Here is a 27,945-nt window from a genome sequence, read left to right on the forward strand (position 1 = left end):
GCCTTCTGTATACTAGATATTATTCTAGGTGCTGAGGACACAGCAAGTAAACAAAAGACTTGGAGTTTACATTTGTGGAGGGAGGGGACAAAGATACAGATAAGTAAGTAAATACCTAATATGTCAGTGGTAAGTGCTATGGAGCAGATAAAGCAGGGGAAGGGTGTAGAGAGTGCTAGGCAAGAAGTGAAGCTTATAGTTGTAAATAGGGTTGCCAAGGAAGGCTTCACTTAGTGACATTTACGCGGAGATCTAAAGGTGGTGTGGGGGACCATATGTATACCTAGAGGAAGAGATGCTAAGATGTGGTCAGATTCTGTATATATTTTGAAGGTAGAGCCAATGGAATTTTCTGGTAGATCAACTGTCTGATGTGAACGAGAAGAATCAAGGACGATGCCAACTATTTTGGTCTGAGCAATGAAAGGATAGAATTTATAAGTTAAGGAGAATCTTAGGTGAAATAAGTTTGGAGTAGAGGCAAAATTAGGAGTTCAGTTAGATAACCAAATGGGGAAATAAGAGAGAGTGGGGTAGAGATGAATTTGGGAGTCATCAGGATATATATGTTTATCTAAAGCCATGAGAATGGGATGCAGTCACCGAGGAAGTAATTATATATAGACAAGAGATCAAAGGACGGAGCCCTTGAACATTTTCAGTTATTTAGAATTCAGTGAGGTGAAACAGAATTAAAGGAATTTGAGAAGGTCCGTTGTGGTGAGAGGCAAACCTAAAGAGTTTCACGGAGGAGCGATTGTGTCAGGAGGGTTAAATGATGGCCATTGGGTTGAACTACATGGAAGACATAAGTGACCTTAATAAGATAGTTTAGGGAAGTGCTAGGATAAAAGCTTTACTGGAGTGAGTTCAAGAGAGAATAGGAGCAGAGAAATTGGAACTAGCCGGGTATAGAGAGTTATTTCAAGGAGTCTTGCTTTAAGTGGGATTGAAGAAATGGGTTTTAACTTTTTAAACTTACTCACTGAAGGGAGATTTGTTTTCAGTGGGGTTAGGGAAATGGGGTGAGTTTCATTTTTAAAATTATTTAATTCATTTAACAAATATGAGGGCCTCCTATATGCCAGGGCCTAGGTTTCAAAAATACAACAGTGGGGAGAAAAATCCTTGCCCATATGGACCTTTGCTAGCATATAATAAAAAAATACAAGGACAAATATTACTTAGACTTAGGTAGACATGATTTAAAGCAGTGCATCTCAAACTGACAGTGCAGTAATGAATCACTTGGAGATCTTGTTATCAATCAGAATGCAGATTGTGATTGAATGGCATCTTGAAGCATAAGCTGCTTGAAAGACTTCATATTTTGTTGGATTCTGAGCTTACAAATGTACAGTTTATCTAATGGGTTGCAATAGGATATTTGCTTATATCAAAACTTTTAGATTTGATAATGGTATTGTGCTTATGTATTTAAAAAGTCCTTGTTGGTTAAAAACATGCTGAAATATATACAAGTTAAAGATACACTATCTAGGATTTGCTTGAAGATAATATGGGAGGATAGGAAGTGGATGGGGTTTGCATGAGGCACAATTGACTATAACTTCGTGGTTATTGGGACTGGATGTTGGACATAGAGGGGTTCATTATACTGTTGAATGTTTCAGAAGTCTCTATAATAAAAAGAGTTTTTGTTTTTGTTTCTGTTTTTTTGATACAGTAACCAGGGACCAGATCTAAAGTTCTAGCAGTTATTAACTTGGTTTAAGACCATAAGTTCTTCAGAGTTTTTTTTTTCTTATGTAGATTAAATATGTCTGACTTACCTCTGTTAAGTTACTGACCAGTATTTTAATTAAATGATTGCTTTTAACTTATTTTGGAGTTTGTGGCATTGATGCTCAGCTCTTTCTTGCTTCCCGTTTAGGCCTCGCCTTGGAGTCACTCTTCACAAAGTTGTGGTAGCAGGAGCCCTCTATCTTTTGTTCTCTGGCATGGAAGGCGTCCTCAGAGTTACTGGGGTCAGTACTGCTTAATCTAAGTATTTATGATCAGTTCAAATAACATTGTTTTTGTTCTGAGAGGGTGAATTGGAAAAGTCTGTGGACTTCTTTACTATTTCTTCTAAATCATTTGTAACTCTGATTTTCAAAATTTATATATAATTGAATTTTCTTTTTAATCTATTAGAACTTCATAAGTTTAATGAGTGTCCAGGAATGAATGCTTTCCTACCTGTCCACAAATTGCTACTTACTCATTGCCTCCTCCCAGACAGTGGGCCCTCATTCTTGTATAAGTGGAAAAGATTATAATCTTGCTTAATAATATACTTTTTTAAAAGATTTATTTATTTGAGAGAGATAGCATGTGTGCATGCTTGTTGAGGAGGGGCAGGGGAAGAGGGAGAGAGAATTCCATGCAGACTCCAAGGAGCTTGGAGCCTGATGAGGGGCTCCATCTCATGACGCTGAGATGAGGATCTGAGTCCAAACCAAGAGTCAGATGCTCAGCTGACCGCCCCTCCAGGCACCCTTCTCTTTTTTGTTTTAAAGTGATAGTGCTCTTTGCTTAATTAGTACTTGAGTTTCAGAGGCTTTTCTAAAATGCAACTAATTGTTTCACTTTATTCTTGAGAATTATAAAATCATGCCCTTTGTCAGGGAGGGAAGCCAAAGCACTAAATATAAATGATAAATTTTGTCAGAGTTGGATTAATGTGAATGGTCATTCCAGCTGGATTAATAACTACTGGGCATTCTAGTAGTTATTTATTTAAAAATCCCTGTCAGCAATAACCCATTAGATTCAAGGTGGTAAATGCTGTAAACTTGACTTAGTGAGCTCAGTAAGTTTTGTAATAAATTACTCCTTAAATAAAACATTTTATGGATACATACTGTTTTTCAGATCACACTGTCCTGTATGTAATCTCCTTCAACTTTTGGCAACTCTAACCCTCTGTCAATTTCATTTTTCTTTCTGCTGCTGTAGTATTTTTCTTACTCATTGGCTCTGATAGTAAACCTGGCCCTCTCAGCAATTGATGCCTGTATTATTTTATGGATATCCTTTCAGTAATGCCCTGATGTCTGGGTAATCAGGGTTATATAAATAGCACCTTATATATATAAACTTATGAAACAAGCGGCATAGTTTCGGGGACAGATACTTGCCTTACATCTTATTTTGGGATGTGCTCTTATTTGTAGAATTATATTGTATTACAGCTCTGGAAATTATAACTATGTATTAATGCTGCAGTACTTTGAAATATGAGAAGGGTCTTTTTAGACTTGTAGCCAAAAATCACAGTGATGGGAGATGATATGATGGGATTGGGGCTTATAACACCAAAGCTTTTCAGTGTGGTCACTTAACTTCTTAACACTTACTTAGCATGCTAGGAGCTCTATGGTGGTTGCCTTGTATTAGTTAGTAGCACGTCTTATTGTATTGAGATGGTGATCAACAGTTTGTATGAAATGCTTATAGCTGTGTATTCTGTGTGATTGTCAGAAAGGAAGAATGATATAGGTACAAAGTATTATTCCTTATTTTCTTTCAGTTCAAATGCAAAACATTCTAGATGATTATGTAAATGTGGAGTCATTTTCTGGTTTCTTCGCTGTGCTCTCTAGACATCTTTTTTTCACCACCTTTTTTTCTTTGTCTGCAGGCCCAGACTGATCTTGCTTCCTTGGCCTTTATCCCCTTGGCTTTCCTAGACACTGCCCTGTGCTGGTGGATATCCTTCTCATTGGCTTGTTTGATGGCGGTCCATTTTCTCCCCTCGGAGTTGGGTTTCCATTCATCTTTCTGCAAATGGTTTTTGCCAGTTTCGTTGATCACTCCTTACTTTGGGGAATAGGGTATTTTCAGTCTAACAACCTGGGGGCTCAGGTAAGCAGTTATTTTGTTTTTAATTTTAAAAAATTTCATCAAGAGTTGGTGACTGCAGCCTGAGAACAAGATAAAAAGCTTTTGGCCTTTTCTTTAAATGAGCATTTCACTTCAATTTTGGATTTACTTGTGTATCTCACTTTGTGTTAGAATCACTGGCTGCTGTGGTCCTGCTCTTTCTTTCAGCCTTGGCAATTAGTAAATGCTTTGAAAATTATGTAAATATTTTGATTCTTAAAATATGGTTTCAGGAACTGTATGAAGTTGTTTGACTCTCCTAAAATTCTAAGTAGATTTAGCAGATTTTACCCTTACGTAGTAAGTGTTTTATACCCTTATTCAAAAGCTGACTTGGGATTATTTGAAGATGTAACTCTTTGAAATAAATCTTGCTTCATTTACAGGAAAAGTCAACCAGCAGGTAACAAACAAGCTTCTATTTGAATAATCTTGTCTTCCTGCTTTTCAAGAATAAACATTTGTTTATTAGGGACTTGGCCTGTTGGAGGAAGGATTCAGGTTTTTGGAGTTTTATCTTTTGGGGATTTTTAAAAATTTATTTTGTTTTTTTAATGTCATTTGGCCCTATGTACAGTTGGGCAATATTATTGTCCTGATGGACTGTGACTATTATGAAAGGCTGAGTATAAATAAAATTGCAATTTTGTGAATTTCAGGGGATTTTCATATATCAAAAATATTTGAAATTGAAATGTCCTGCATCCAAATGGCCAAAGCTTTTCTAGGTCAGTATCTTTGTGAACCTCTACTATGCATAGTGAGAGGAATAGGAGAGGGACTAGACCATACAAGAAGATGACCTGATAATTAGGTAGCTGCGAGGGCTCTGTTGAAAGAAGGCAGGTGTGAGCTTTAGCTCGCTTGCTTTCATATCTTCTCCTCATTTTGAAAGTTGAACATAAGAGCATATAATTGCGTATAGTAGTCATTAGCTCTCCTCTATCTTTGTGCAGCAACTTATACTTGAGATAATGACTTGAAAATAGAGAGTTGTTGCTCTTGAGCCTGCCTGTGGTTCTCAGCCAGTTGTAATCGTATGGTAATTCATTATAGTTCATGATGGCAGGTTGCTTAGCATGATGCAAGGGGACTGAGTGTAGAACTCTGGGAGGTTGTAGGCATGAGTGTAAGACTCTAGACTGGATTAGCTAGGGCACCATTACCTCGCAAGGAAAAAGGAGATGATGATAACTCCTGTTGCTTTGCCTCTTACTCATTTTTATTTCATTTTTCTTCCATTTGCTTCTTTTTCTTTGTTTCTCTAGAAAGTTTACTACCTTTATTTCTCCTTTATATTTTTCTTCTCTTCTTTTTTCTTATCTTTTGCATTCTCACTTTATCCGGGCTCTGTCTTCTCTTTAAGTCTCATTGAAAATGAAGACTTTCTAATTAATGGTGGGGTTGGAGTGTTTATAAAGTTGAGAGGAAGAGCTGTAAGGCCTGGCATCCACGGCTCTGTCATTATGACCCAAGATCCTTAAAGAAATGTAAGGGTTAATTTACTAGCTTACTGTTTTTTTCTGAATGTTGATTTCCTTGACCTGCAAACACATATTTATTAGCTTGACTCAAACAATGAAGCTGTTAAAACTTCGGAGGAACATTGTAAAACTCTCTTTGTACCGACATTTTACCAACACGCTTATCTTGGCAGTGGCAGGTAAGTCGGGACTTGCTTCCTGCTATTTAAATGCATTTCCTTTAGAACTAAGATTCTTAACCTGAGAGGCTGTGGATGGGCTTTCTAAAATTACATAGAAAGTTTTGTGTGTTTCACTTAGGGAAGGGGTCTTTCACTTTTGTCGAATTCTCGAAAGGGTCTTTGGTTCTAAAAAGTTTGACAACCACTTATTTTAATAGCTGAAAATCAATTACATATAATTTTAACTCTCCCTCTCCTGTCTCCATTCTTTTTCTGAGACTTTCTTCTTTTTTTGAGGCAAATTAGCATTAGTGTCATATAGCATTTAGATTTCTTTTAGAAGACATTAATATTTGCTTATTTGGTTTTATTGAAATAAAACATTTTATATAGATTTTAGATCAGTGTACATTGCTGTTGTATTGCCTTTATATATGTCATTAAACATGCATAACATATACGTTATGCACATACGTTAGGATAGACTATAGCTCACATAAGGGTAATTTGCCTGCCTTTTTTGACTTGTGTACCAGAATAGAGAGGTCTGGCCTATGATTGGAACCAATAATTCTGTTTGTCTTACAGTCATTTTATCAACCTTTTTCCATCTGAACAGGCAAAGAAAAATTAATGTTATACGAAAGAGGAAAGGGAAAGCAATCATTATTGACAATGCTGGAAAAAGCCATGTTTCTCATATCTTCTTTCCCACTTCTGAGGGTTGCTAAAGTAGTGCGATGATAAGTAAAACTATTCTTTAAGTATAGAAAGTGTTGACAAGGGTACACATTGTACACTTTGCTTATAGCAGTTGTTAAGTAAATTTGTGTTGAATAAATGTGTTACAATAAGTGAGAGAAAATGATTGTGATATATTGGGAGTTAGGGATGTGTGAGATTCCACTTGATGAGAATCAGAGAACGTTTGAGAATAAAAACGAACATTCGTATTCTGACTAGGTTTTTCATTTCCTGTTAGCATCTATTGTGTTTATCATCTGGACAACCATGAAGTTCAGGATAGTGACTTGTCAGTCGGTGAGTTGTAAACACATGCATTTATGAATAGTGTTTTAAAAAATACACAGTGGTGTTAATGATGGTGGTAAAGTTCATACCTTTTAAGAGATTAGGGCTAGATCTCCATTCTAAGGGTTAGAATGCTTTCCTCCTAAAAATATTTTGTATTATCACAGTGCTTTGGTATGGTAGGTTTGTTTTGTGGATTTTTTGGGGAGAAAGGACTGACTCTGTATCCCAGTAGTGGGAGAGAACATTATAAATGATATCACCGTTTTTCATAACCCAGTTTTGGCCTTAACTAAAAATTATTAGCCGAGTCCTAAACGTTAAGTGTGTATGAATAATGCTAATCTGAGCAGAAGCCATGTACTTAAGAATTGAGCAGAGACTGGCCAGTAACATTTCTTAGGAAGCTAGAGCTAAGCTGTTAAAAATAAATAAAAATGAAACTCTTAAAAAAAAAACATAATGTTACTTTCTCTTACCTTGTATAAAAACCTTTCCCTAAATATTCTCAGAGCTATAATGAAGTCTTAATGAAGTGCTCCATTCAGTTGGTGCCTTTTCTTGAGCAACAATAAAACACTACCAGGGAAGAAACTGTGTTCATTCATTTTTTATTCCCAACACTTAACACACTGCCTAGCACATAGCAGGCTCCTAGTAAATGTAAGATGAATGAATAAATAACTGATTCTTGTTCTATGCCAAGGGCTTTGTGAAGAGTTAAGATTATGTATAAAAATGTACTTCTCCCCCTTTTGGTAGGATTGGCGGGAGCTTTGGGTGGATGATGCCATCTGGCGGTTGCTGTTCTCTATGATCCTCTTCGTCATCATGGTTCTCTGGCGACCATCTGCAAATAACCAGAGGTTCTTGACACTTCTTATTTATATTGCTAACCACTGAATGGCCTTGTCATCTGTTTAGGGGTGATTGAATGGGTGACAGTGTCAGGGCCTTGTCAAACTATAAAGAGTATTCACTGGGTCTGGAATCCAGTGAATGGGTTCCTGGGTTCCTGCCCAGCTCTCCTATTTGCATTGTGATTTTTGTCATGGTGCCCCTTTCCACTTCCCTGGGCCCTCTTCATATAATGGGAGGGAATTGAACCAATTCATATGAGGTATTTTTCAATTCTGACATCTGATAATATATGAGTAAATAAGAGTAGATAGATAGTGATACTTGTAATGAAAGTCTCACCTGTCTAGCCTCAGGAAGGAAAGAATAATTTTTAAAGCCAGTAACCCAGCTCGCTTTGTAACAATAGAGTAAAATGAAAACTTATGTGACAGACTTTGGAATTAAAAATATATATGTGAATTTGCTTTGTTAAGCTATTGGCAAATCTCAATTATTTAGGAATTGACTGTCTTTATTCTGTGTATATTCATGTCTTTGGCATGCCCTCCCTTTTGTGTTTAGACAGTTAAGAGCTTATATTACCCAACCATATCAGCAAAGAAGGAAATGGATGAGGTGGCATAACTGAGTGGCTAATTTTATAATCAGACATACCAATAAAAGACTTAGAAAATAAGTAATATTTTTTTACCCCATGAAAATAGCCTCTCTTTTTATTCATTTATTTTTATTTTTTTAAAAGATTTTATTTATTTATTTGACAGACAATGAGAGAGGGAACACAAGCTAGGGGAGTGGGAGAGGGAGAAGAAGGGTTACTGCTGAGCAGGGAGCCCAATGCAGGGCTTGATCCCAGGACCCCAGGATCATAACCTGAGCTGAAGGCAGATACCTAATGACTGAGCCACTCAGGCACCCTTAGTGTGTCTTTTTAGTATACATGTGTTTGTGTTTTTTTTTTAAAGTTAAAAAATAGAGTAGGCTTGGGACTGTTGGGGTGAAGGATATGCACATTTGTAATTTTCAAAGTATTAAAGTCAGAGTGCATTAAATAAAATCTGAAACAAATTGTGTATGTACCGATAATTGTACAAGAGGAGCTCTCTCCTCTTCCCTCCTATATTCCCGTTATTCAGTTTTTGCAGATCTGGCAGATGAGAATATTCACTGTTATTTTTAAAATGTTACATTTAAGGCTGAATTACTTTTTATGGCTTTTATGTGTTTATGGTCATTTAGTTCTCCTGTCAATCAGCTTTTTATATTTTGAGTTTTTTAAAATCAGCTTATTGATCAGTTTGTATTGATTTGTAGGAATTCCTTATATATTTTAGATACCAATATTTTGTTCTAAGCATTCCAGATATTTACTTCTCGTTGTTGATTGCTTTTGAACATTTTAATGGTATTCTTGGCTATAGAAAATCTTGAAAGTATGGAGTCAAATTTGTCGGGTTTTTTTTTTCCTTCATGTATTGTGTATTTTATGTCTTGTTTAAGAAACTTTCCTGGCTTGAGGTGAATTCTGAAATTATAATTTTTTTCAAAACTTCACAGTTGAACTTTCATTTATCAAGAATTGTTTGACTGTGGGTTCTCTGATTTTTTTCTATCCCTCTGATCCTGAATCAGTAGTACACTATCTTACTGTTAGTAGTACACTGCCTTACTGTTTACTGTTATGTCTTAGTATGTGCCCTCCCCTTAGTCTTCTTTTTAAAAAAATATGCATTGTTATTGGATCTTTGCTCTTTAATGAAATGTTTAGCTTGATTTTTTAATTCTAGGAAAACCTTTATTGATTTTAATTGGAATTTAATTAATAGGTTAATTAGGGAAACTATATATATTTTTTCATCCTTGCATATGTTACTGCTCTACCAATTTTAGTCCTGTGCTTTAGTCATAACTTTTATTGAAATATTTTTTTTAAAGGTTTTTTATTTATTTGATAGAGAAATAGGCAAGTAGGCAGAAGTAGGCAGAGAGGCACGCAGAGAGAGAGGGAGAAGCAGGCTCCCTGCTGAGTAGAGACCCCTGATGTGGGGCTCGATCCCAGGACCCTGGGATCATGACTTGAGCCGAAGGCAGAGTCTTAACCCACTGAGCCACCCAGGCGCCCATTTTTATTGAAATAGTTAAAAAATGTTATGGCTCTTATGGATGCAAACCACCACCACCCCACCTTTTTTTCTTTTCTTTAAGATTTTATTTATTTGTCAGAGAGCCCAAAGCAGGGAGAGTGCCAGGCAGAGCAGGTAGAGGAGGCAGAGGAAGAAGCAGAGGAGCAAGGAGCCAGGTGCGGGGCTATCATGACCTGAGCCGAAGGCAGGTGCCTAACCAGTCGAGCCACTCAGGCATCCCTGAATGCACCCCCCCCCCTTTTTTTTTAGATATTTATTTATTTATTTGACAGACAGAGATCACAAGCAGGCAAAGAGGCAGGCAATGATAGAAAGGGGGAAGCAGGCTCCCTGCTGAGCAGAGAGCCCGATGTGGGGCTTGATCCCAGGACCCTGGGATCATGACCTGAGCCGAAGGCAGAGGCTTTAACCCACTGAGCCACCCAGGTGCCCCTGGATACACCCTTTTAAAATAATACATGTAGCTTTGGCAAAAATATAGGAATGTTAATTGAATTTTTAAAAAAATTTTATTTATTTGTTTATTTAAAAGATTTTATTTATTTATTTGACTGAAATCACAAGTAGGCAGAGAGGCAGGCAGAGAGAGAGGAAGGGAAGCAGGCTCCCCACTGAGCAGAGAGCCGGATGAGGGACTCAATCCCAGGACACTGGGATCTTGACCTGAGCCGAAGGCAGAGTTTAACCCACTGAGCCACCCAGGCGCCCCTTTGTTTTTAAATTTTAAGTAGCCCCATACCTGATTAGGGTTTGAGCTCATGACCCTGGGATCAAGAGTCACATGCTCTATAGGCTGAGTCAGCCAGGACCCTTTGAATGCTATTGATTTTTATATAGTCAGCCAGGACCCTTTGAATGCTATTGATTTTTATATATTTATCATACCCATCAACCCTCCTACATTGTTTTCTCAGTTCTCTCTCTCTCTCTCTTTTTTTTAAAAGATTTTATTTATTTACTTGACAGACAAATAGGCAGAGAGGCAAGCAGAGAGCGAGGAGGAAGAAGGCTCCTGGTTGAGCAGAGAGCCTGATGCAGGGCTTGATGCCAGGACCCTGGGACCACGACCTGAGCAGGAAACAGAGGCTTTAAGCTGCTGAGCCACCCAAGAGCCACCCCCCCTTTCTTTTCTTTTAAGATTTTTATTTATTTGTCAGTGAGAAAGCGTGAGAGAGTGGGACCACAAGCGAGGGGGAGGTGGGGGAGGTTGGCAGGCAGAGGGAGAAGCAGAGGTTTCTTATGCTGGCTAGGTCTTCCTGTATAATATTGAATTGAGGCATTAAGAGTGGGCCTCCTTATCTTATTCTGACTTTAAGTGCTTCTTAAGTATCATTAGCTTTGGCATCTGTTAATTTTTGCTAATTACTCTTTAATAGGTTGTGGGTGTGTTCCCTATGATCCCTAGCTTTTTTTTTCTTTTTTTAATATTTTAATTATTTATTTGTGAGAGAGTGAGCACAAGCAGCAGGAGGGAGCACCAGGCAGAGGGACAAGGTGCCTGATGTGGGACTTGATCCCAGGACTCTGGGATGACCTGAGCCAAAGACAGGTGCTTAACCAACTGAGCAACCCAGGTGCCATATTCCTAACTTTTAAAGAGGTGGGGGTTTTTTGTTGTTGTTGTTGTTGCTTTTTAAATTGATGAAAGGGAGTTTTACAAACAAGGTAGAATGAAAATAACAGGCAACAGTGAGTACAGAGTGAGTTCAAAACTAATGCTTTGTAAGAATTACCTATCTGGGGGCACCCGGGTGGCTGTCAGCTGAGTGTCCTGACTCTTGGTTTTGGCTTAGGTTATGATCTCAGGACCATGGGATTGAGCCCCATGTTGTGTTGGGCTTCATGCTCAGCGGGGAGTCTGCTTGAAAGTTGGGTGGCTCAGTGTGTTAAAGCCTCTGCCTTCGGCTCGGGTTGTGATCCCAGGGTCCTGGGATCGAGCCCCGCGTGGGGCTCTCTGCTCTGCGGGGAGCCTGCTAACTGCTCTCTCTCTCTCTGCCTGTCTCTCTGCCTGCCTCTCTGCCTGCTTGTGATCTCTGTCAAATAAATAAATAAATAAATCTTTAAAAAAAAAAAAGAAAAAAAAGAAAGTTTCTCTCCCTCTGCCCCTCCCCCTGCTTTCTCTCTCTCAAATAAATAAAAATTAACAAAAACCGGAATTGTCTGTCTGGCAGCTGCTTTGCTGAATCTGTTCAAAGTTGGAAAGGTAAGATGAGGCCTTCATCTTCTCAGCTCCCCACTGGGAAACAGATTTTTAAATCACCTGTACATATAAGGTCAGGTTTTCTGTCTCTTTACCCCAGATTCAAAGACTGAGATTTTAAAGTACCTGAGAATTTACTTCCCTCTGTTTGATTATATATGCTTGTAAATGCTTACTATGTGTGAGGTATTATTCTAAGCATTTTTTGAAATGTTTACTTTTTTCAGAACACCTCTGAGAGTGATGTTTCATTATCCCCATTTTCAGATGAGAATACTGAGGCACAGAGAATAAATAACTTGTATCAAGTCATAAGTAGTACGTGGCTGAGCCTGCACTCATCAGTGTGATGCTGTCCTGCTTCTCTTGCTCGTATAGGCAGTCGAGCTTTCTGAAGGGGAAGAGTTACTTCGTTTTCACTGAAATAATTTTATGAATGACTCATTGCAGTTTCAGTAGTAAAACCTGTAAAATCTAGTTAGTGGACCATTTTTTATAGTTTTCTAAGTTTTTTTCCTTCTGTTCTATCTTTGGTCAGGTTTGCCTTTTCACCGTTGTCTGAGGAAGAGGAGGAGGATGAACAAAAAGAACCTATGCTAAAAGAAAGCTTTGGTAGTGATAAAATTTTATTTGTGCTTTAAATATTATTTTCTGGTTTTTAGAAATAGAGTAGAGCAAGTATAATGGTTTGTGAGTGTCCAAATCAGGATACTGGATATAGTTTATTTTTTTACACCCATTTTACACTTGTGTCTCAGTTTGGCCTGTGGTAAATTAGGGGACAGCAAAAATAAGGGTATAAATTTTCAAGTGAAGCTGTGGTAAATTCAGTAAACAGTTGTACATTAAATGTCCAGTTTGCTTACTGGAGGAGCTAAAAATCTGGATTTGAACTTCCTAGCATAAAGATGGAGAAACATTGTTATATAATTCAGTTTGAGTAAACTTAACAATCTAAATTCATGTTTGAAATCATTGCTGGTCTACTAATATACTTAACCCCATCCACTTTGTTTTTGTTTTACAGAAGGAATGAAAATGAGAAGTACTAAACAAGAACCAAATGGAAATAGTAAAGTAAACAAAGCAGTAAGTAGTTATATACAGGCCTTAATGATTTTTTAAATCTGTGCTTTAAGCTTGCTTTATAAAAATATCTTTTCATATATAATACATTTACATTTATAAAAACAGCAAGTGATTCTAAGACCTGTAATCTTTAACTAGATGGTTTGCTACTATGTCCTGAAAAGGTTCCAGACTAGTCGGATGGTTCTTTTTCTTTTTTTTTTTTTCTTTTTTTTTTTTTTTTTTAAAGATTTTATTTATCTGTTAGAGAGTGCATATACAAGCAGGGGGAGTGGCAGGCAGAGGGAGAAGCATTGCTCCCTGCTGAGCAAGGAGCCCAATATGGGACTCAAGCCCAGGATCTGGGATCATGACCTGAGCCAAAGGTAGATGCTTAACCAACTGAACCACCCAGGCAAGCGTCCCTAGTCTGATGGTTCTATTTAGTTGTTTTCATTAGTGGAAGTAAATAGCCCTTTTAATAACCTAAGGTGTTTCTTGTAGTAAAGATCAAGATTTTTTTCATTCAGCAGTTTTTTTGTTCTGTTTTAAAATAGTACATGCAGTCTACATTACGGGCTTTAGAGTTTACTCTCACGCTTAAGGAGCAAAACTTACATGAGGCAAACTCTTAGGTATTAGACCATTGAGAGGAAAGCATTTAAAGATATCATTTTATATTTCCCTTACATGGTTTTTTAAAGTATTGGATTATATAGTTTTTAAAATTATTAGCAGTGCCATTTGTTATGAATATACTCCTTAAGAATGCCCAAAAGATTAAATTTAAGAATTTTGAGACCTCTATAGATTCTTACTTGGGACGTATTATTTGGAGCATTTTAGTAACAACTGATATTCCTATGTTCCCAGCAGGAAGATGATTTGAAGTGGGTAGAGGAGAATGTTCCTTCTTCTGTGACAGATGTGTAAGTTTTTGAATCATTACCATTAGAATCGTATTTCAGTATTGCTTTTATTATTTAATTGAATGAGCTGAAGAACATCCTAATGAGAGTGCTTATAGATTAAATTATTTAAATTAAGGAATATTAAAAATGTTTAAAAGATGTTCAATAAAAATTACAAATGATATATAACCAAAAGTAATTGGAATTGTTTGTTCAGATGACATTTCTGCTTAGAAAGTTTTAGTTATCCATCTTCCTAAAATCATTGGGATAATTCTTTGGAATTTTTTAGTTCTTTCCCATGACTATATATATATATATTTTTAATTAATTTTATTTTTTTTATCTTTTTTTTTTTTTTTAAAGATTTTATTTATTTATTTGACAGAGAGAGAGAGAGAGACGGTGAGAGAGGGGAGCACAAGCAGGGGGAGTGGAAAAGGGAGAAGCAGGCTTCCCACTGAGCAGGGAGCCCGATGCAGGGCTGGAGCCCAATGCAGGGCTTGATCCCAGGACCCTGGGATCATGACCTGAGCCAAAGGCAGATGCTTAATGACTGAGCTGCCCAAGTGCCCCCATGATTATTTTTAATTAAATATTGGCTCTGTCACAGCACAGAACCTGTTTGTTTTCTGTACACTTCCAGTAACCTTCTGTTTTTATATTTGCTTTTATTCCCCCTGAAATGGCCATTAATATGCAGATCTTAGATAATTATAAAAAAGGCTTTAAATTGCATTCATAATCTACTTTCCTTTATGAACTATTTATGACTTTACATTGTTCATTTTGGTGTTTTTCTCTCTGCAGAGCACTTCCAGCCCTTCTGGATTCCGATGAGGTTGGTAATCATCATGTGCATAAACTTTGGGTCTGATGATTTAATAGGGAATCATAGGTCCTTTGTTCAGGGAAATTTTATTTGACTCAGTAATGCCCTGAAGAACTATAGTTGATATAGTAAAAAGGATGAGAATAGAAATACTAAGATACTAAGAGGAGAACCCACATATTCAAGAATGTTTTCTTTCTGTACACCTTCTTTTTTTTTCCCCTAGGAAGAGCTTTCTTTCTATCCCCTATTTCTTCTTGTAGGTTACATGGTTAGACTTGTCTTTCATGTCTTTCATTGAAGGACCTGTCTTTCATTCTGAATATTAGGTTATTCTAGATTCTCTTAATTTTAGAAAGCCCTTTGAAAGCATCTGCCTGATTTCTGACTCATTGTTGTGGATTGACTGCTGAAAAATGATTTGTTCATTTCTTACTGACCTGCTATGTGATGTAGCACACAATATCAAATTCCGTAGCAGTTTTGTATATTGAAATAACTGAGAACTCTATCATGCAGAATTAAATTTATCTCTTTTTGTAACACTTTGCATTCTGTGATGTATTCTCCAGTTTCCCAAATCTCTCTCTTGAAGGCTTCTGCGAATAGTTGTCCTCAGGGCTTCCCTGTGACTAGCTCTCAGCCACTGCTCTATTTTTAGGCAGAGAAGGTTGACTATGTAAAACTCTGTTGGGCCATTCATGGCAATACAGGTTTATTTTAGTTTTTTTGGTGATAGTGACTTCACCCATCTATTCATATTTCCTTGTGTGAAAACCTTTCAAGAACTGAGTAAGAACCTAACTATAAGAGAAACAAATTTTAAAGGACTGGGAATCAAAATAGCATCAGACTCTTCAGCCTCAGCTTTGGAAGCTAGAACATAGGAGAACAATGTCTTTGAATTTTGAGGAGAATTATTTTCAATGTAGAATTTTATATTCAACTAAATTGTTATGAGGGCAAAATAAAGATGATTCTAGTCATGCAGGAAATAAATTAATATCCTACGTGTACTTTCTCAGAAAAGTAGTAGAAAATGTTCTTTACAAAATGAGAGAACTAAAAAGAAAAAGATTTGGGATCCAGGGAATAAAGGGCCCAACAGAGAGGCAAGGATAAACTCCCAAGATGATGTAAGAAACTCTGAGAGTAATAGCTGGGCAACAGTCTTGGAGGGCATCCAGTCCGCAATGGAGAAGACCAGAGAGCTTCAGGAGGAGTAGTTCTAAGGAAAAAAGTGAAAAGGATAGATTAGCTGATATAATTGATTATTTTGAAAAAAAATTTACAGTTCTAAGTTCAGTATATGTGATATGTGATGTGTGCTTTTAGCAAATGAAGCAAAACAAAAATGAAAAATATTAACTCTAAGGTAAAAAATTATATAAGAAAAGAAATTTAATGGTAGTAAATTAATTTTCTTAATTGAAATGGCATACTATAAATACTTTTTTTTTTTTAAGATTGTATTTATTTGAGAGTGAGAGCAAACATGCTCATGAACATGGGGGTGGGGAGGGTCAGAGAGAGAGAGAGAAGCAGACTCCTCCACTGAGTAAGGAACCCAACATGGGGCTCAATTCCAAGACTCTGGATCATGACTTGATCTGAAGGCAGATGCTTAATGGTCTGAGCTACCCAGGGACCCCCATACTGTTTCTAATCGGACATAATTTTTAACATGCTTTTTATTTTTACATTTTTTTAGATTTAGTTGTTTTTAGAAAGAGCATGAATTGGGAGGGGGGCCAAGGGAGAGAGAGAATTTCCAGCATATTCCCTACTGAGTGCAGAGCCTGACGTGGGGGTTAGTCTCATGACCCTGAGATGACTGAGCCCAAACCAAGAATTGGATGCTCAACAGACTGAGCCACCCAGATGCCCCTTAACATGTTTTTTTAAAAAAAATTATGAAAATACATAAAATCTACCATTAATTATTCTCAAGTGCAAAGTGTTAATTATATGCACAGTGTTGTACAACAGATCTCTAGAGCTTTTTTAAACAAATGAATATGTAATATTTTATTATAAGCATATACCATAATTTTGTTTATGCAGTCCTATATTTTTGGACATTTAATTCTTTCAACTATTTTGTTAAAATTTTGAGTTTTGCAGTAGAAATGTATCTGGCTAAATCTTTGTCCACATCCTTGACTTTTTCTTCAAGTTACATTCTTGAATCAGAGGAGGTACACATTTTCATTAAAGTTTACTCTGAAGTAGATGTTTATTTCTTTCTCTTCTTTGACTCAGAAATACATAGTTCCTTTTAATCTTTGGTTTAATGTCCAGAAACTTAGAGATTTTGATTCAGTTAATCTTGGGTGGGGCCTGGACATCTATATGTTTCAAAATCTTCATAGTTAGGACCATTTCTGTCTGTCTTTTTTTTTTTTTCAGAGAGAGTGCAAGTGGGTTGGGGTGATAAGAAAGAGAATCCTAAGCAGGCTCTACACTCAGTGCGGAGCCTGAAGTGAAGCAGTGCTTGATCTCACAGACCTGAGATCAGGACCTGAGCTGAAATTAAGAGTCAGATGCTTATCCAGCTGAGCCACCCAGGCGCCCCAGTTAGGAACTATTTCTGTCTAGTTAATGGACACAGAAGTACTTGTCAGAAATATGTGTGTGTGTGTGTGTGTGTGGGTGTGGGTGTGTGATCTTTGTAGAAGACATTTGGAACGTAGACCCATTTAAAATGCTTAGAAAAAAACTTCCTCTTTTTTACCTTAGGAACGAATGATTACACACTTTGAAAGGTCCAAAATGGAGTAAAAAAAATGGGAAGATGTGCAGTTGAAGATGGCAGTATCTGGGAAGAAATCAGCTTCTGTGTTAATCTTCTACACTCCTCCATGGAATTAAAGGAGGCAGTGAAACCTGATCTGTTCCTTGACCTTTGTGCATTGGAGCTGGTGAGAGGTGTCAGAACAAGGAGAACATCTTACTGAAAACAAGTTCATAGGATGAGAAAAATCTACAAGTGTTTTATGTACAACATTGATGCCCCTTTCCTTCCCATACCCTGACATGGATGTTTATGCAACTTACGTGTGTTGTTCCTGAGCCTTCTATAATGTTTGAATTGTTTAATCTATCAAACTAAAAAGTTTAACATCTTCTAAAGAACTGTGACATCAACGCCATAATATGTAATCTCCAGGAGCAACTGCCTATAATTTTTATTTATTTAGGGAGTTACATAGGTGATGGGGGAAATTGTTAATTATTTTTCCATTTCCTGAGAAGCCAAGGTTATATCTCGCAGAGGTGGTTTCGAGACAAAAAGAGTCCTGACTTCTGGAGCGATGGTTCTTTTGGTGATTTAAAACAGAAAGAAGAGCGTACAAGAGAGAAACCTGTTACAGTATGATTCAGATCATTTAAAAAAAATCAAGTGCAATTTTGTTTACAAATGGTGTATATTAAAGATTTTTCTATTTCAGATGTACTTTAGAGAGAAATATTAGCTTAACTCTTGACATCTGCTTTTGTGACACATCCCATTGCTGGCAATGTGGTGCACACTCCAGAACTTTTAACTACTGTTTTGTAAGCCTCCAAGGGCAGCGGCATTGTGGAACCCTACGCAATGCTTTGTTTGCCTTCATGCTATTCACTGGGTGTTGCACTAGATGCAAAGAGGCACTCCATCTAAGTGCTTGTGAGTGAGCGCCCTGCTCAAGGAACTGTAGTGCTTAAGCGGAGCTAATACAAAGGAAAAAGGTCCTTCTGGCTTAACTGAAACAGTTTTTCCTGCATGAAGTAGTGTGGAGGCCCTGGACTGCTGCTCATTCTTTAGGATTGACTGTTCTTACACCTGGTGTTGGTTTAGAGACTTTATAAGAGACATCACAAGGTGATGGGATTCATTTGAAGCACTATTTTTCTGTTTTAATGGTTTTGTCCAATTTTGCCTTCCCGAGATTTTTGTTCTACATAAAAAGTTCATGCCACTTTTTAATATAAAAAAATTTTAACAAAATTAATATATCTTCCTCATTTTTTTCCCAGATTTGTCTCTAAAGACCCTTCTTCCTAAACTCTTGTGGGAATTTTCCTTTCATGGTTTTTGTTCTACATCATCTAATTATGAAACCAGTGACCACATGACCATAGTCTTCACTAACTCATACAATAGTGAAAGTGTTTTAAAATCTTTCTATAGCTGTTTGCTATGGTTATTTAAAAAAGAAAAAAATCACCTAGGCAGTATCTCTAAGGAACAATATGAAGGGCTGACTGTATTCTCAGGTTAACCCACTAGCAAAAGGCTAGTGGTACTACTGTGTGCTTCTCTTCTTCCATACTGAAACTTAGCAAGTGAAAAATAGTTATAATGCAGCAAGATGGTTGGTCAAATATTTTTTGATGGTGGTTAGATGTTGACTTTAGGGGAAAAATCGCTGTGTTAAGCAGGAGTGTAAAGTAAATTATGTAGACTTGATAATTCTCTCTGCTTTCTCTTAATGGGTCATGTCACTGTGATTAGATACAGTGTATCATTTCTTAAAACTGGTTCAGAAGTAAGTTATAGTATCACATAGATCTATTTAGTTCTTAGTCCTTGGGCCTGAAACTATTAGGTATTAGGCCTTCTTCCAGTACAGCAGCTGGCAATTCTAAATTTTCGAGGTGTTTATTTTATGTGGTGAAAATCAGCCATAACACTTGATTTATTTAGCAATTTTTGTGTTAGTATTAACACCTTGAAAATATTTCACTGGATTACCAGAAATAACATTTGGTAAAGATGGGACAACTATCCTAATTTACAAGTGAAGAAACTGCCATTGTATGAAGATGAAGGGGGGGTGGAATAAATAAACTGACCAAGTCCATTTAAAAAATATATATTTTATTTATTTATTTGTGAGAGAGAGAGCACGAGAGGGAGGGGAGGGACAGAGGGAAAAGCAGACTCCCCACTGAGCAGGGAGCCCGATGCAGGAATTGATCCTGGAACTCCAGGATCATGACCTGAGCTGAGGGCAGTTGCTCAACCTAGCCACCCAGGTACCTGAGGCTATTTTATTTTGTTTGTTTATTTATTTTAAAGATTTTATTTATTTGCCAGAGAGAAAAACAGTGGTAGAGGGAACACAAACAGGGGGAGAGGGAGAGGGGAAAGCAGGCTTCCAGCCAAGCAGGGAGCCCAATGTGGGGCTCGATCCCAGGACCCTGGAATCACCAGAGTGGAAGGCAGATGCTCAACGACTGAGCCATCCAAGTACCTATTTATTTACTTTTTTAAAGACTTTATTTATTTGTCAGAGAGAGAGAGAGAGATGAAGAAAGGAGCACAAGCAGGGAGAACAGCTGGCAAAGGCAGAAGTGGGCACCCTGCTGAGCAAGGAGCTGGATACAGATGTGGTATTGGATCCCAGGACCCCAAGATCCCAGGATCATGACCTGAGCTGAAGGCAAACTCTTAACTGACTTGACTCACCCAGGCGTTCTTTTTTTTTTTTTTTTTTTTTAACTTATCATAGACTCACCCCTTTTTTCATTTACATTTTTGCTTTAGACCCAAATGCTTGCTTTTATGACCTACCTCCTATTTCCTGCGGATGCTTGGCGGGGGTTGGGGGGGGGTTGTATCATTATTGCAGTGGTTTTCCAAATTTTAAAGTGCATGGACTCACTTTGGGGACTTAGTAAAGTACATACTGCTGCTACCTACCCCTATCCTCCCCACCACCATATTCTGATTCAGTAAGTCAGGAATGAGGCCCAAGACTGCATTTCTAAGTTACCAGGTGGTGTTGATGCTACTGGTCTAGGGACCACACTTTGAGAACTACTGCCCTGGAACCTTTAAAAAAGGGTAAGATTGTGATTATAATGGTAATCCAAAAACCATTTACTGGGTGTTTAGAGTGGGTCAGGAGTTGCTAAGCGCCCACAGCGCTAAGTTAGTATGGAACACTACCAGCCGTTTGCAGATAAGAAAACAAAGCTTCTGGAGATTGATTAAACGTCACAGCTAATTTCCTAAAGGGCAGAAATTAGCCATCCAGGCTAGCAAGCCAAAGCCCGAGTTAACCACCATGCTACACTGCCTGAGGCAGTTTTAAGAACTAGCCACCCGCCCCCCGCCCGCCACGCTTTTTTGTTAACCCCCATTGCTAGTCGGCTCCATGACAGAGAGGCTCTGGGTCCCCAGTAGAGGTGGAGGTCCAAATGCCACAGCATTCCTCGAAGGCGCGTTAGAGGCTGGGGCGGAAGGGGCGGGGTTTCTGCTGCGGAAAAGGCGGGCTTAGCCCGGCAGGAAGTCCGGTGTTGATGGCTGTGTTGTCGTATGGCCTGTAGGTGGGATCCCGGTCCAGCATCACGGTTGGCCCTTCCACTGGGCTGGTTCCCGGCCGAGGCCTGGCCGGGCCCGACCCATTACGGGTGAGGCTGCTGAAGTGACTGCTCGCCGCCATGCACGACGCCTTCGAGCCTGTGCCGATCCTAGAAAAGCTTCCTCTGCAGATCGACTGTCTGGCTGCCTGGGGTGAGCTGAGGGTTCCAGGGGCCGAGGCGGGGTCGGCGCAGAGGTTGTTCCGACCTTTCACAAGGCTGGGGAAGTGGACGGGCATCTGGCTGTATAAACTCCTGTCGGACACTGTCCGAAAGACCTGGGATGAGGGAGGGCATTTACACCGAGCGCAGTGGGACTGTTGGGGCAGTCCCGAAACCCAGTCATTTTAAGTACGTTTACTCTTGCTTTCGGTACAGAGTTGAAGGTTGAGCTTTTCTTATTAACTGTACTGAGCTTTGGCTCCTTTCGAGACCCAATAAGTCCTCAGTTTGGAGGGGCAAGCAGTGGGGAGTTTTCAACTTGCCCGGGGCTTGAACTTGCCCGGATGATTCTGTTGTTTTCTAGATGAAAAACAACACTATTTTAGGGGCACTAAATGCGTTAACACCATATGCCTTTTTTCCTTGGTGGTCACTCATCGTTCACTTACTATTATTGTAGTTAATTCACGTTGTTGTTCTAAACTCAGTCTAGCCAAGTGGCTGACTGCCTTATATTCAAAGTGACCAAGCTACTTAACTATGTGGGCAGAAGAGCATCATTCGAGGCAGTCATGAAATCTAACCTATTAAAAATTTGTGTGATCCTCTTGGGATTGGCCAGTACAGAAAGCAGGGTCAGGCATCTCTTGTATGCTCTAGAATAGAAATGGTTTCAGGGGTCTAAACCTTGACTCTTAATTATGAACCTTATACTTTTAGAGTGGTTGTGTCTGATAATAGTCACCAAAGACCAAACAAATAATTTCAGTCTTTCTTGTTAATGTCCAGGTACTAGAAATAAGGGCCATGAAAAGTTGTCTCAGAACGCTTCATCAGATCTTATACTGAGCTAGGTACCCAAGATGCGCCTGATGGAATCTGGTGGTGCCTGGCATTTTCTGTTTATGAACATTGCCACACAGGCAGTCTTGCAGAGTTCTTCACAGCCTTTTCAGTAGGGTGCTTTCACTACAGGTCTTCATGTTAATGTACACAGTCTTGCTTCTAGCAGCCCTGGGCTTCTTTAAAATCATGCCTCCACAGTAAGCTGTCCTAGTCCCTTGGGTTAAAGAGACAATCTTGCTTCCTCTGAATATCTCAAGAAAACCTCCATTTTCTGTTATTAAGTGCTTAGCAAAGATCAAAAATAAATAGAGGAGAAAAAGAAATTTAAAAAATGAAAGACTTGACACTGCACAAAGGGACACATTCCTCTAATTCTTCATCAGATATATACTAAATGCCTATATGGCGCAGTTTCTCTGCTGAAAACAAGGATAAAGGGATGAATAAGAAACAGTGCTTGTGCTCCTAGGACACACAGTGAGGGACAAAGTCATAACAGATTATGATACAAGATAAATGATACTGGAGGCATATGCTGCCTATTATAGAAACATGGAGGAGGGGTACCCAGCTCAGCCTAGGACATATGCTTCTGGAAAGGGTGAATGCAGCTGCTTAACATGCTTTACTTAGCTTGCCATAATCCTTGACTGATACACTATGGAACTAGTAGTACATGTATCTTATCCTCTCACCAGTCCACTTTGTCACACTATAAAGATTCCCTGTACTTGAGCTTTTCAGAAAGATAGTTTTGAAATGCTAGGTAGTTTTTTCTACCTTCATCTCCCAGCCTACAGGAGAAATGCTTTTACCTTCTAGGATGCTGTGGTAGGTATTGGGCTGCAAGAGGCTGTTTACCACCTCTTGACTCAAAGCTGTTTTCAGACTTAAGCAGCAGTGAATATTGGTATATCTAGTTGTTACCCCTTTTACCTAAAATTCATCCAGGAACCTCCCAAAGCCAGATCACGCAGGGCCAGACAATATTTAAGAGGCACCATAATCCATCTCTTGGGAAATGGAAATGGGGATACTGATGATGATGATGACTTCTCCCTAAACTCCAGTTATAGAATTTAGCTGCCTTTTCAGCACCTTCAAATGGATGTCTAATGGCATGACCATAATGGTTCTTGATTCCACTCTTCCAAAACACGTTTGTCCCCCTGTATCCCACATCTCAGCAAATGACATTTCTGTTCCCATTTTTTGCTGATGATTTTGGAGCCATTCTTCACTTCTCTTATACACCACATCCAATCTGTCTGCAAACCTTATCTGCTTCACCTCCAGGTGAAGTCTAGAATTCAGTCACTTGTCTCCATCTGCACTATTTCTATTCTGCTGAAAGCACCACCTCTCTCATCTGAATTACTGTAGTAGTCCTCTGACTGAACACCCTGTGTTTGTCACTGTGCCACTTTTAGTCTTTTATCCACACAGAGGAAGAGTGATCCCTTGAAAACTGGATCTGATTGCATCTCTCCTCTACTCAGAACCCTTCAGTAGCTTCCTGTCACAACTAGAATAAGTTCCAAAGTTCTTTCTGTGCTTTCTACATCTGACATCATCAGGCCTGTGGTAGCTTCCTCTCATCTACCCCATCTATGCTCTTAGCTCCTGCTCCGTTCTACTAGTCACAGTCTTCCTTGTTCCATAACACACAAAGCACGTACCTACCTCGGGGCTTCTGTGCTTGTTCTTTTCCTCTGCCTGGCACTCTCTTGCTCTAAATATTACAGAACTCATTTCTCATTTCCTTCGGGTGTCTGCTGAAGTGTCACATAAATCAGCAAGACCTTTTCTAATGATGCTATATAAAAGACAAGGTGCTATTCTTACTCAGCCTTATCTTTCTTCTTGTCATGGATTGTCACCTAATGCTATTTTATATTATTGTCTCTCTCCATATTAGAATATAAATTCCTTCAGAACTGGAACTTAGTTTGTACATTGCTTTATTTGTAGTTCCTGGAATAGTTCCTTATAATGGTATTCATTAAATCTCTTGAATGAATGAATTAATATTAATTGATATTAATAGTAACAGATTCCATTTATTGAGTACTAATCCTTATTAAACTTTTATGAAATAATATCTCCATTTTACAGAGGAGTAACCTGAGAATCTGAGTGATATTTCCAAGGTCACATATCCAGTAAATCATGTCTTATTCTGGACCCCGGTTCCCAAAATATAATATATATTCAGAACCTGTTAAAAAAAAATGCAGATGTGCATTTGTATCTGTGTCTCTGTATGTGTGTCTACACATTCATTCTTCTATTTTCCAAAGAAACGGTAGGATAAAAAGGACTAAGGTGGTTGCCTATAGCAGATGGAGAAAAAGGAGAGTGGACAAGGATGGAAGCTAGACTTCCTACCGTTTTAGCATTGGAACGACATAGATGCGTCATAGAATTTAAAAATTGAATTAAAAAATGTGGGTTTCAGGTCACCACTGCAGAACTATTGTGTCAGAATCTCTGGGAACAGCACTATGCAATTTGCATTTTTAATAAGTTCAGGTGATTCTGATGCAGCTAAACAGGCTTATGCTTTAAGAAACACTGTTCTTGGGGTGCCTGAGTGGCTCAGTGGGTTAATCCTCTGCCTTCAGCTCAGGTCATGGTCTCAGGGTCCTGAGATCGAGCCCTGCATCGGGCTCTCTGCTCAGCAAAGAGCCTGCTCCTCCCCCCCCACCGCCTGTCTCTCCATCTACTTGTGATCTCTGTCTGTCAAATAAATAAAATCTTTAAAAAAAAAAAAAAAGAAACACTGTTCTTTGCTCTATGACCTCAAAAAGGGAAGTGACCACTACCTGTTTCATTTCTGTATTCCCTGCAGTGGCCAGCGTTGGGCCAGGAATGAAACTGTTTATCACATGAGCTTGGACTAGGTTGTAGTTGGACGAAGTTTCATTAGGGTAATTATTAGCAAGATGGCCCAGCACTTACTCATTCTGCAGGAGGAATAAAGTCCAGCCTTGTGGCTCAGCATTAGGCTGTTAGAAGTTTTCTAGGGCTGATTCACATTTATTTATGTATATGTTACCAACAGACTACACCGTTTTTGTAGTATGTCCCACTTTCTGATTTGCTGTACTGAATCTCGGAAGGGACTGTCCATTCCATTCTGTGTCTGCTCTGCAAACCTCTCATTCTCTGTGCTTTGCCTCCATGATTGTATTATATGATGACATGTCATAGACTGTGGAGGCCCAAACATGGGTCAGGTCCTGTGGTCACCTGAGCCCCCACCGACTTTTTTTTTTTTTTAATTAAAAAATTTTTTTTATCAAAGATTTTATTTATTTGAGAGAGAGAGAGAGACAGAGAGAGAGCAGAAGTGGGGTGAGGAGCAGATGGAGAAGCAGGCTCTCTGCTGAGCAGGGAGCCCGTATAAGGCTCCATCCTGGGACTCCAGGATCATGACCTGAGCAGAAGGCAGATGCTTAACAGGCTAAAATTACCCAGGCACCCCCCACCCCTGACTTCTCTAACCAAATCAAGCCTCTTCAAGGTTGTATGCCATGAGTGCATCTGGGTAATGTGCTGTTTTCCCTTGAGTGTGAGGCTTAGTAATGTGTGTGTGGTGCTTTTACTACTTAAAGGAAAATACTTTATATGTATAAGTGGTTTTCCCGCTTAGCACCTTCAAATGAACATGTGAAAAAGATTAAATAAAACCTCAATTAAAAATTTTTAAATTTGGGCTCATGTGCGGTTCAGTTGGTTAAGCGGCTTCCTTCAGCTCACGTCATGATCCTGGGGTCCTGGAATCGAGTCCTGCATCGGTCTCCCAGCTCCATGGGGAGTCTGCTTCTCCCTCTGACCTTCTCCCTTGTCATGCTTTCTCTCACTCTCTCAAATAAATAAATAAATATCTTCAAAAATTTTTTTAAAAAATTTTAATGAATATATCTGATCCCGTTTTCTGACCAATAGACATTTGATAAATAACATCTCTTGGCAAGGAAACATTTCAATAAAATGGAAAGTAGATCTTTGAATGTCATGCTTATGAGTTTGACTTCATATTTTGCTAGTGCTCATGAGGATGTAAGCACCAGTTTGACAGTCTTACAGATGTGCTCTAGGTAACCTACAGCAAACATGGAAAGACACATATAATGAGACCATTTGAGGCCATCACAGGGGTCCCTGGAGGGGCTGGGATATGGCTTTTGCAAGCTACCTTTTAGAGCTAAAATTGATAGGAATTGCAGACCAGAGTGTTAAGATGTGGCTGTTAAAAGAGATAAAGGAAAACAGGAGCTGGTAGGGATTTGGGGAGCAGAGTTGGGAGGGAAGAATGGGGAAGATGGTGAATATTCTTTTGGCCTTTTGGTTATAGATTTTTATGTATGTTATAAGTGAGTTAAAAAAAACTTCCACCTCATTATTTATATCTGAAATAGCAGTGGGTGTCCTGGAAATCAACTTCAGTATTCAATTGCTCAGTACAGTGATATCTATAAGTAGAATTCTAAGCACAATATCTTTTTCAGAGCAAGCATTGTGAACTTGTTTCTTTGTTTTCTGTGTTCTGCTCCAACATAAATCTCCAACATTCCTTTAGAGCCAGTGTTATTTTTGATTTCTCTTAATGTTATTAAGAGCACATTCTGTCTCACTTTCTGGGTCCTGCCTTTGCTTTAAAACACAAGAGAAGTCAGAATCACTACTTTTTTGGAAGACTGAACACATCAACCTGGAAAAATGTTCCTGATGTGGCCTCTGGCCTGTTTTTATAAATACAGCCAGTGCCTTGCAGACAACCTCTGGCCAACACCCATTCTTTTGACATAGGATGCCTTCGTAATTGCATCACAGCCTGTGGTTATATCCTGACGCTTCTACACACATCTTCCTACATGTATGACTCTGGACAAATTACTTATACCCTAGGCCTCAACTTCCTCATCTGTGAAATGGAGATTTATAAGAAGGACTTACCTCAAAGGATACTTGTGAGGATTAATGAAGTAGCATGTGATATGTGCTTAGCATTTCCTGGAGCACAATACATGCTCAATAAAGTTTATCTGTTTGTATCATTATCCAAGAGGATCAATAGAGTTTATGAAAGGAATGAATAACCTTTTATAGTATCCAAAAGCTGAGGAAGTATCTGTACATGCTTAACTTCCCTGAATGAGTTAATGTAGATCTGACAGGGTAATTATTTAAACCCTATTGGAGCCTCTTTTAGCACAGACCAGTGTCTCCCAAAATGTAGTCCTTGAACCAGCAGCATTACCATCACCTGGGAACTTGTTAGAAATGGATGTGTTCAGGCCCACTGCAAGACCGCTGAATTGGAAACTGAGGGCAGGGCCTAGCAACCTGTTTTAACAAATCCTCAATTAATTCTGATACACACCAAAGAACCGCTGGCGTAGACCAGTTTTCTTTCTTTCTTTTTTTTTTTTTTTAAAGATTTTATTTATTTATTTGACAGAGAGAGATCACAAGTAGGCAGAGAGGCAGGCAGAGAGAGAGGAGGAAGCAGGCTCCCTGCTGAGCAGAGAGCCCAATGCGGGGCTCGATCCCAGGACCCTGGGATCATGACCTGAGCCGAAAGCAGAGGCTTTAACCCACTGAGCCACCCAGGCGCCCCAGTTTTCTTTTTTTTAATAAGAACTTTTTTGAGATGTAATTCAACTACCATACAATTCACCCAGTTAAGATGTACAGTTAAGTGGTTTTTTAGTACAGTGCAAGTCTTGCCACAGTCAGTCTTAGAACATTTCATCACCCTAAGAAAAACCCCATACCCATTGGTATTTACTCCCCCATTTTCCTGTAAACCCATCAGCCTTAGACAACCACTAATCTGACTCTATAGATTTGGCTACTCTGATATTTCATATAAATAGAGTGATAAAATATGTAGCCTTTTTCGTCTGGCTTCTTTCATATAGAATAATGTCAGGTTCATCCCTGTTATATAGGAATGTATCCCTATATAAGCATGTATCTGCACTTCATTCCTTTTA

The 27,945-nt window shown here is 38.7% G+C and overlaps 2 protein-coding genes across 3 annotated transcripts in view; both read left to right on the forward strand.

Annotated features, from left to right (window-relative positions):
* TMEM87A (transmembrane protein 87A) overlaps positions 1 to 18,572 on the forward strand; it is a 44,851-nt gene extending 26,279 nt beyond the window's left edge. Inside the window, exons 11-20 of one of the 2 annotated variants that reach the window (XM_044231842.1) lie at positions 1,895 to 1,988; positions 2,962 to 3,033; positions 5,443 to 5,551; positions 6,516 to 6,574; positions 7,328 to 7,431; positions 12,309 to 12,382; positions 12,798 to 12,859; positions 13,712 to 13,767; positions 14,560 to 14,590; positions 17,321 to 18,572. In XM_044231842.1, coding sequence (XP_044087777.1) covers positions 1,895 to 1,988; positions 2,962 to 3,033; positions 5,443 to 5,551; positions 6,516 to 6,574; positions 7,328 to 7,431; positions 12,309 to 12,382; positions 12,798 to 12,859; positions 13,712 to 13,767; positions 14,560 to 14,590; positions 17,321 to 17,362 — 703 coding nt within the window. In that variant the 3' untranslated portion in view covers positions 17,363 to 18,572. Of the gene's footprint in view, positions 1 to 1,894; positions 1,989 to 2,961; positions 3,034 to 3,646; positions 3,716 to 5,442; positions 5,552 to 6,515; positions 6,575 to 7,327; positions 7,432 to 12,308; positions 12,383 to 12,797; positions 12,860 to 13,711; positions 13,768 to 14,559; positions 14,591 to 17,320 lie in introns of both variants that reach the window. The other variant, XM_044231843.1, reaches the window with a different exon arrangement.
* Positions 18,573 to 20,861: 2,289 nt separating this feature from the next.
* Positions 20,862 to 27,945, forward strand: part of VPS39 (VPS39 subunit of HOPS complex) — a 49,548-nt gene continuing 42,464 nt past the window's right edge. The window contains exon 1 of the mRNA XM_044232064.1: positions 20,862 to 21,086. Coding sequence (XP_044087999.1) covers positions 21,014 to 21,086 — 73 coding nt within the window. The 5' untranslated portion in view covers positions 20,862 to 21,013. The remainder of the gene's footprint in view (positions 21,087 to 27,945) is intronic.

This window comes from Neovison vison, chromosome 13 (genome assembly GCF_020171115.1).
Source record: "Neovison vison isolate M4711 chromosome 13, ASM_NN_V1, whole genome shotgun sequence".
NCBI classification, from domain to species: Eukaryota; Metazoa; Chordata; class Mammalia; order Carnivora; family Mustelidae; genus Neogale; species Neogale vison.